This window comes from Bidens hawaiensis, unplaced genomic scaffold, assembly GCF_021521415.1.
Source record: "Bidens hawaiensis isolate Kalapana, Puna unplaced genomic scaffold, B.hawaiensis_p1.1 tig00011475_1, whole genome shotgun sequence".
Taxonomy (NCBI): domain Eukaryota; kingdom Viridiplantae; phylum Streptophyta; class Magnoliopsida; order Asterales; family Asteraceae; genus Bidens; species Bidens hawaiensis.
Genome location: NW_027491898.1, coordinates 34,886 through 45,363, shown reverse-complemented (window position 1 = coordinate 45,363; position 10,478 = coordinate 34,886). Strand labels below are relative to the sequence as shown.

Here is a 10,478-nt window from a genome sequence, read left to right as displayed (position 1 = left end):
ATTTAGATAATAAAACATTCAATAAGAATACATTGACGGCAATAATAAAATCATCAATAAGAATACATTGACGAAACCTTTCTATATGGGGATACCATATATATTCGGAATTAACGTATGATCATACTTTGATGAGGCTACCCGCCTTAGCCTTCAAGAGGCTACCCGCCTTAGCATTCAAGAATTTGCACATAATCATGTAAAGCATATAACACCAAACCGAACATTTATTTAAGTAAACATATACAATAAGTGTTGTGGTTTAAGACACAAGTATAAATTATTTGAATTTGAATAAGTATGCAACGCCACCCCCAAAACGAAAGTTGGAAAACGGGGGATGAAAAAAGTACTCGCATTAACAAGTAACTTGAAAGATAGTGTCGTGAATAATCGGAGAGATCGGTTTAACGAGCAAGACCTATATTAAACGGGTCTTGTGTTAGTAGGTAGTCTTGGAAGGGTTTAAAATAAAATACATGACAAATAAAGTAATTAAATAAAGTTTAGGGTTTAAAATATAAATATTTGAGAAATTAAAGAAACGAGTTTTGTAAAAAATAAGTTTACTCGAAACCGGGTCTCGGTATTCTATTCATTAGTTTTTTTTTTTACTCAGCCTATGTTAAGTAATAATGTGGGTTAAAATGCAATATTGCTAAACCCTTGGTTATAAGAATACCAAAACAAGGTTTAAACGAGTGTTCGGGTTTATTGGTTCGAGACTTGATAATTGACCAAGCTCAAAGTTAACTTTCTAAAATAATTAATGTTATGAGATAACTCAATAAAATTAAAATAGACTTAACCAAGTATGTAGTTCTGTTGTGAAGAACCTTAACGTTCGTTAAGCGAGTATACGACTTTATCGGTCTGAACTTGTTATAAGATCAAGTTGATTACCGACATGCCAAGTATGTTTAGAAATTAACTAAAATTGTTTTAAAATATAATCTTGAAGAAAATATGAGTTTTGGTGGCTAAAAACACACTTGTGTGTCTTAAGCGAGTGAACTCGGTTTAGTTTGGTTTTTGGTTCGGTCCTTGACTCGGGATAAGACCGATGATGGTTACCACATACCCAATTGCCATAGAACTTGTAAAATAACTTATAAATAATAATACTCAAGTTTTACATTCAGAAAGTTAACAATAAAGATTTTAAACGAAAGTTCGGTTTTTGGTTCGGTTCTCAACTCGAGATGAAACCGAGGCTAGTCACCACATACCCAATACCATGGAACTTGACAAATATGAACAATAAACTAAAATATGCCGAAGTTAAGCAAGTATAACATGTTATATGGTTAGATTTGTTAAATATATAAACAAGGACTACAAAGTCCTCCATGTAACCTTACCTTACTAGCCCGACATTTCAACCGGCCGAAACCGGGGAAATGAAAGACCGAAGGTAAACAAGGAGTGTATATTATATATATGTTGTATATGTTGTAACATCAAGCTTTAAGTATCGAGAAGTTAGTTAAAATGAAAGTTTAGCTTAGTTTGACCTTGAGAGTCAAACTATGAAGAACAACCTTAGAATTCAAGAATTTGAGAGAGAAATGAGGAAATGAGCAAGCACAAATGAAGAAGATGGGTGTGTATATATAGGGTAAGTTGAATGGGTCTTTTATAAAGGGTGTTGCATGAAAATGGGTTGGTTATAGACCCAAGAAAGCACAAACTACAAATGGGTCTTTCAAGTCTCCATTTTGGTAGTTTTAGTCCCTGGAGTTCGTTTGAGCGTTTTCGGGGCATTTTAAAACCGAAAAGGGTGTTTGTTTGTTTTTTTTTTGAGATCCGACAACTATAAAACAAATATGTAACATAAAATTCATCATTTTGAAAATATCGAAAGGTTCAGGATATAAAACGGGTTGGGTTTACATTAAGAATACAAGTATAAAATAACCCGAAATTGACAAATGTCACATGGAATGTTATAAATAAAAAAATGACCCAGCTCAACGTATTCTACTTTCAATCGGTATATGTATGGGAAAATTCTTAAAATAGTCTTGTTTTGGAAATAGATTCCAGTTTTGTCCCACAAATTTAATAATTCCAAAAATGTCTCTCTCTAACACATGGTTGAAGATGGGTTAGGCATCCAAACATGTAGTCAAAGATATGTTAGCACCAAACGCATAGTCAAAGATATATTAACTTTTTGTTTGTTTTTTTAATATTATATTTTTATAACTAGTTTTACTTATATTTGTTTTTCTTTTAGAACTTTTAATATATAAAATTTTATATTATTTCGAATATACCGACGAGAAATGTTTACTTTTATCTACGGACCGACATAAAATTTATTTAAAACCGAGCGAGGTCAAATTTTATTAAACATTTCGATATTGATTTGGCATGACTCGAGTTTGAGTAAATTTATGTCGGTCAATAGGTAAAAGTAAGCATGTCTCGTCGGTATATCGAAATAATATAAAATTTTATATATTAAAAGTTATAAGTAAAATTAGTTATAAAAATATAATATTAAAAAACAAACAAAAGCTAATACATCTTTGACTATGTGTTTGGTGCTAACATATCTTTGACTACGTGTTTGGAGGCCTAAATCATCATTAACCGTGTGTTAGGAAATCTAACGCGTCTTTGACGACATGTTAGCGTCTTTAACCATGTGTTAGGAAATCTAACGCGTCTTTGACGACGTTTTATGCTAACGTCGTCAAAGACGCGTTAGATTTCCTAACACGTGGTTAAAGATGAATTAGAGGGGACCGTTTTTAGAATTATTAAGTTTGGGGGACAAAACTAAAATCTATTTTCAAAATAAGGCTATTTTAGGAATCTTTCCTATATGTATTCTTATCTAAGTTATCATCATTATATATTTTTATTACAAGTTTTTATTTTGTTAATACTTAAATTATAAAGATAGTGGTGACATTGGTCAAGTGGGCATTCGAATGCAAATATTATCATGGCGGCCCTAAACAAGCAGAAGAAAACGTACAACCCGAAAGGCTTCTTGCATTACAATTTATTGGAGGTTGTATGAACCCATTCTAATTTCTAAATGGAAACCCGTACTGGAATTTTTTTAGAAGTGGGGTTTGTTTCAAGCATTTGATCACAAGGGTGTTGGGTATTATTTTCAATTACTAGTGGGGCTTTTGGGGTTAGTATTGGCGAATAAGAAAGTAATAAGAAAATAAAAAGTTTTATGTCAGAGCAAGAGTTAATTGTCATTGCTAGTGGCGAATAAAAGTTAATTGCTATTGATAGTGGCTAGGGGTGAGCAGAAAACCGAAAAAACCGCACCGAAATAACCAAACCGAAGCATTAACCGACGGTTAATTTTTTGTTTTTTTAAAAAACCGAAATTTAGGTTTCAATTCGGTTATCCATTTTTATAAAACCGAAAATAACCGAACCGAACCGATTGATGATGATAAAGATTATTAAGATGATGAGGAATTGACTAAACTTTTAATATAAATAAATAAGATGATTAATAAAGATCGGGACTAAACTTTTAATACTTTTTAATTTTCACTCTATTTAGCAACTTTGTATTCGTAGTTCCACATAACACGTGCCTGTTTTTGTTTTTTGAATTAAATATATATGTGGACTGTGGTACTTTAACACGTTCTTATACAAGCTTAAAATATGCATTTTCATTTTTGCAATGTCAACACATAATTGGAAAAAAACCAAAAATAACCGAATCGGAACCGAAGTTAACCGAAAAAACCGAAAACCGAACGGTTTGCATATTCAAATAACCGATTACTTCGGTTTCGGTTTGAGTTTTACCTAATAACCGAACCGAGCCGTGCTCAGCCCTACTAGTGGTGAATAAAAGTTAAATTGCCATTGCTAGTGGCGAAAAAGAGTTAAATTGTAATTGATAATGGCGAATAAGTGGGCTACAACTCTGATCTCTCCTACACCCCTGTTGTTCCCTTATTCGCCAATACTAACCTCGAAAACCCTTCTTGTGATTAAAAATAATACCTAGCACCCCTTATGATTTAATGTTTGAAATAAGCACCACTTTAAAAAAAAATTCCTCATACTGTTGATGGGGTTGGAGTTTGAAAGTGGTTCTCAAAAGAAAAGTAAAACATCCTACAAGCTAAATTAAATGGATGACTTGACGAGCTCAACGAAACACCGAATACCGCAACGTTTTGGGAAAAGATCGTGGAGGCAAAATTAAGAACCCAACAAGCCACAGTCAACATAATGGAGAGAAAACAAATGACCACCGACATCAATCTGCAGCCAGTGACGATAAATAAGTAGTTAGTAGAATTAGACAAACCATACTTGTCAATTGTTTTATAACATAATATAGTGTCGGTTCAAATGAGTTCTAGGATCCAACAAATACTTGACTAAACTAAACTTGTCTGGTTCCAAACACTCGATCTAGAACTACTCCAGTTTAATTTTGTTTGACCTTTCACAACCCGACCATAGTAAAAAAAAAAAAAAGAACGGAGACAAAAACATGAAAAATTCAAAGGTAACAAAATCTGACGGATGGCCGTCCAAGGAATTACAAGTCAAAAAACAACCATCCATCCGCATGCCATCTTGTCACCATCACCATCTCATATAATATCTCCATCATTGCCCCATCGATTACTCTCTCTCTCTCTCTCTCTCTCTCTTCAAGATATCAAGATCCATGGCTAGTGGTGGTGGCTACAGTGATCCCAGCCAGAAGATAGACTATGTGTTTAAAGTGGTCCTCATCGGAGACTCAGCTGTGGGTAAGTCACAGATACTTGCTCGCTTCGCCAGGAACGAGTTCAGTTTGGATTCCAAAGCCACTATTGGTGTTGAGTTCCAGACTCGGACTCTTGTTATCCAGCACAAGTCCGTCAAAGCTCAGATCTGGGACACTGCCGGTCAAGAACGGTATACATCTTTATTTTATTTTCATTAGTTTAGTGTTGGATCTAGTGATATCTGAGTTTGCATATACTTGATCTGTTAGTGTGTGCTAGCGATTAATCGGGACGGGAGTATGTTATTTTCAAATATACATATGTATATACCGAGTTTTATATATAAAATTTTCAATTATGACCGATTTTGACCAAATAGCGACTAGTCAATGGGGTACCGACTAACGATTAATAGATGATTAATTGGCGCGTGGGCGTGATTTTTACAACCAAAGTGCTAGGTGCTTCAAGGTGTGCGATCATGTGAATGAGGCAAGTCTATGCATAACTAACTGAATAAGCTTTATTTACAGCCCGAAACCTATTTATCAAGTAAACCTTTCATAGGTTTGACACATTAACCTCTTATGGACCGTAGTTTTGACCTAGGGCTACATGAGGCACGTCTTCGTTCCCCTTCATGTGGTTTCCTCAGCGCCTCGCGCATTTTCCTTTCCAAACCAAGTTTGTTGATTGCTAGGTTTTTGAGTGATGGATTGGGGAGTCTTTGGAAAAGTTACTAAAGTTTCTTGATTGCATCTTTGAGATTTCTAGTTGGATTTTTTACTGTTCTTGATTAATCCCTGTTTAGTTATTTTTCGCTTAAGTATTTGTATGCTATGGATACAAGAATTGTCGTATTGGGTGGACGTGGACCCCTGGTTGGTTTATCGTCTGTTTTGTAAACAAGACTGATTTTGCTTTCTTGCCTGTGATCTGATTCATTGTGATTTATGGATTGTTGAAGGCGCGTTGGTTGTGAGAGTTTAAAACCTATTCTAATATCATCTTTTTGTGTTTTACAATGTGTGTATGTAGTATATATTTCACAAAAATGATGATGGTCTATTTGTCTTGTGATCACTCTACTATAGTATCAACTATGGGTGTAAATAAGTCTGAGCTTGGCTTGCTTAGCTTATTCAAGCTTGGCTCGTTTAGCTTACGAGAACTCGACCTCGGCTCGTTTTGAACTCTAATTAGGCTCTAGAGTAGTTTTCAAGTTCGAGCTTGGACCCGAATTGTTTATTAATTATTTATTTTTGTATACACACACACACACACACTTATAATTATTTTACTCACATTTATTGTTATAATTTTTATATATTATACAATTTTTATTATTTAGTTACTTTTTTTATAATTTCATACATAATAATTATTATGTAAATATTTATTTAATATATAATATGAAAGATATATGAATAATAGGCTTGTTCTAGCTCTTGAGCCTACTTGGGCTTGATAAGTGAAGATCGGGCTTGGGCTCGTTTATTGAACGAGCCTAAAGATAAGCTCGAGCCCGTTTAAGCTTGGCTCAATTCAGCCTTTTTTCGAACTGATCTTGTGTAGCTCACGAGCAACTTGGCTCATTTACACCCCTAGTATCAACCTTGGGATTTTCGTTAACTTTGATATACATAATTACGTATGATCTTCTTCATTAGGCCCAACACCATGCTTCCATGTCTTTGGTATAGTATTTTCTCCATCCAGGGTATGCACACACATTTTAGATACACATGTACATGGCTATACACATCATAGTGTTTATGTAATATATTCTCATCTTCTATTTATTGAAAATTTATATATTTATCCTCTTACTACCATCTATGATATGATAGTTTAAATAAGTATGTCCATCCCTCATAGTCCATCTTGCTTCAATATGTGAAACCGTTCTATGTAAATCAACCATGTGGTTATTGAGATCTAGATTCCCGAGTAGACAAACACATATTACTGAATGCAAAATTAGAAAGGAATGGAGTTGAGTTCTATTCAGGTACATGATTGAACAACCGCTATTTGGCACTAAATCTTAATTTTGTTGATGAACAGGTACAGAGCAGTGACAAGTGCATACTACCGTGGCGCAGTAGGCGCCATGTTGGTCTATGACATAACCAAACGCCAAACGTTTGACCACATTCCAAGGTGGCTGGAAGAGCTACGCAACCACGCAGACAAAAACATTGTTATTATTCTAATTGGAAACAAATGTGATCTTGAAGACGCACGCGCGGTCCCTAGAGAGGACGCCAAGGAGTTTGCTGAAAAGGAAGGGCTATTCTTTCTAGAAACATCTGCACTCGAGTCAACAAACGTAGAGGATGCATTCTTGACCGTTTTGACAGAGATTTTCAGAATAGTCAACAAGAAGAGTTTGACCGCGGACGAGGAACAGAATGGCAACGCGGGGTCGTTGGCTGGGAAGAAGATTATTGTCCCGGGTCCTGCACAAGTTATTCCGGAAAAGAAAATGTGTTGTAGTTCTTAAGAAACATATTATGGAGATAAGAATATCTTATTGTTATGAAGAGAATTTATTTTATTTTGTTTTGTTTTTGGGTGATATTTTTGTGCAAATTCTTTGATTGATGTATGGCTGATTGCAGAGAAGACACCATGAATGATGATAACATATTACCATTTGTGTATGAGAGACTTCGCTATTATCTAGATGTTTGTTTTATTATTGATGGGCGTATGCATATTGCTAAGGTTGTAAATGAATCAAACTAAATGAACCTATGAAGATGTCCCAAATATGTTATTATGAATAATCAAATTGAATTCATTGGGTGGTCAATTTATGGGCCAATAAAGGATTTTTGTCTTCGAAACCCGTTGTAAGGGGTAGTGCACGAGAAAAAAATCATGCAGAAATGATCGACTCTTTGGACGCCCCGAAAATACTATGAGGTGTTCGGAAATGGTTGAAGTAGTTGAATAGGAGGATTACGATGACTATAGCCCTTGGTAAATTGACCAAAGACGAAAAGGATTTGTTTGATATTATGGATGACTGGTTACGTAGGGACCGTTTCGTTTTTGTAGGCTGGTCCGGCCTATTGCTCTTTCCTTGTGCCTATTTCGCCTTAGGGGGTTGGTTCACGGGTACAACCTTTGTAACTTCATGGTATACCCATGGATTGGCCAGTTCCTATTTGGAAGGCTGCAATTTCTTAACTGCCGCAGTTTCTACTCCTGCTAATAGTTTAGCACATTCTTTGTTATGAGTTTTGACGTGTTTTATTTATGTTAATTCATTTTTAGATTGGCAACACTAGTAAGTTAGTCGTGTGTATGCTAAATGTTTCTGGCGTTTATGCTATATTATTCATGATGCTCGATGAGTTTTCAGACGGAGCCAAGCTCAAGCTCAAGCTCAAATTTAAACTTTGTTATGTGAGTTCAAGCCAAGCTGCTCGGTTGGGTTCGGTTCATGAACAACCTTAGAGAGGACTACAACTTTAAGGGTCTGTTTGAAGTGGTGAAGCAACAACTGTGCTTGGGTTCGGGGCTTCGGGCGATCACAAGGTAGGGGTGATGGGAGGAGAAGTAGAGATGAAGGGAGAGGATGGTTTGGAAGAAATGGTGAATGTGAATGCTCTCAATAAGGGTTTTAATGACTTATAAAAAGTGATACAAGTTATCAGTTTCAAACAATAATCCCTATTACATATATTTTTCTTTTCATGGGCAGAAAATACCAAGAATTGTTTTGTATAGCATATCTGATAATGAATTAAGCAATGTGAAATGCGCACTCCCCTTCCCCCCCTAAATTTGGCCAAAATATTTCGCAAATGTTTAAGGTTGTCGAGATTTTACTGTGTTTGATTGTTCAACTTTGGTGGAAAATTCTTTGTATTTATGCAACTGTATAAACTTTTTTTATTATTGTTAACGAATTATCTACATGTGTTCTAGGTTCCATTTGCTAACAAAATCACTGGAACTAAAAAAAATTAAATTTTCTTGATCATCAAATTACTTTTGATTGGTCAAATGTGGATTTGGAACTAAAATATTGTGTGGATTGGTCCACCACTTATTTACATGGTGCAATATCATGGTCAAACTATTAGAGTATTTTTATCCCACCTTTTATTTCTAAACTAAAAATTACACTAAAACTCACTATATTTTCTCTTTCTATTTCAATTAAATAATATTTTTTATACCTTTTATCATTACCTTTTCTCTTTCTTTCACTCACAACCACTTTCAAAATATATTAAAAAATTATAAAGGGTGAACAATAACTTATTAAATATACAAAAGAATCACTATTTTTTCTAAAATATAAAAACTCTTCACTCACAACACCCTGAATCACTCTCTAAATTATAAAAACACCCATCACATAAAATAAGGGGTTGAATGAGAATGCTCCTATTGTGATAGAGTGGCGCTCATAATTTAGTCAACTACATATGGACGGTTTCCACTGCTTTGATTTGTAAATTTCACGGGGCGGTCGAGACAAATCTTGTAGACTGTCATCATTCTATGACAAAAAGACATATATTAATGGTGGTGTGTGGACATAGTATTCAAAATAAAATTCCTTTGAAATATAAAACTGAAAAGCAGCGATTACATTAAAATAAAAGGCAAATGAGCAACAAGATGGGTCTTATTCTTTTTTGAATTGAAAAATTCAATCTTTCAAAAATTACATTGCGTGATCTTAGAGATATAATAATACTATGAAAAACCTATTGAACTCGGCTTAGTAACTCCACATTTTCAAGCGTGAGGAAACCAAAAGTATCAAAAGCAAATGGTAAAAATACATGTTGATTGTTAAAACACATTCTCATGTTTAGCCACCTTACATAAAGCAGCTTGACAAACTATGAAACCACCACTCCCTAACAGTGGTGAACCTACACCAAAGATATAGGTGTCGGCCGAACCCAGTGAAAAAATTTTCTTAAGGCATACATATGTTAAAATCACAATTGACCCTTATAAAATTTTAACACCGACCATCTCCGACCCTTATGAAAATTTTTACTGATCCGTCACTACTCCCTAAGAGCATTCACAATCCTTCCATCAAATTTAGTGAGTGGGGTTTTTATAATATGTGGAGTGGTTTAGGGTGTTGTGAGTGGATAAGAGACAAAATGCAGTGTTTTTTCTATATATTTGAAAAGTTCCTGTAGTATATAAACTTTTTAATATATTTTGAAATGGTTGGTGAGTGAACGGGAGAGAACATGTAATGATAAATGTATAAAAAATATTATTGACACAATTATGAAGTTAGTTCTCGATGTTTCTCTAAAGTCACAAGATGGTGTACTAAAGTTTAAAAATTGCAGGTATAAGTACTAATGTTTTAATTTTGTAACAATGTTAGGTACTAACTTTAACTTACGTTAAAAGTTAATTGAATTTATGTCAACTCGTCATCGTAAAGCTCGGATTTACCATGCCCAGGCTTCAACGCTCGGATTTTACCAATGCTCGATTTTTACCGACTTAGTAAACATCGTTTTAAATAATTTTTTTTGTATGTTAATCTTATATGTTAATTTAACAAATTTATATTTTGGATTGTATTAATGAATCTTTGCTAATGTAACCAATACCCATCGAATATGTGTTAACTCGCTGCTGTAACACAATGTCTGATTTTACCATCCAATAAATATTATTTTAAATATGGTAATTTTAAAAATAATACGCTATACGAGCGCCGCTACTTTTTTTAAGTATGTTAATATGATTAATTTA

At 34.3% G+C, this 10,478-nt stretch overlaps 1 protein-coding gene across 1 annotated transcript; it reads left to right on the top strand.

The window, feature by feature from the left end:
* Nucleotides 1–4,649: 4,649 nt before the first annotated feature.
* Nucleotides 4,650–7,313, top strand: LOC143538129 (ras-related protein Rab11D-like). Its single transcript, XM_077031749.1, has 2 exons — nt 4,650–4,908; nt 6,786–7,313. Exons 1-2 carry the CDS (start codon nt 4,676–4,678, stop codon nt 7,222–7,224), a joined length of 672 nt encoding a protein of 223 aa, XP_076887864.1. The 5' UTR covers nt 4,650–4,675; the 3' UTR covers nt 7,225–7,313.
* The last annotated feature ends 3,165 nt before the right edge of the window (nt 7,314–10,478 follow it).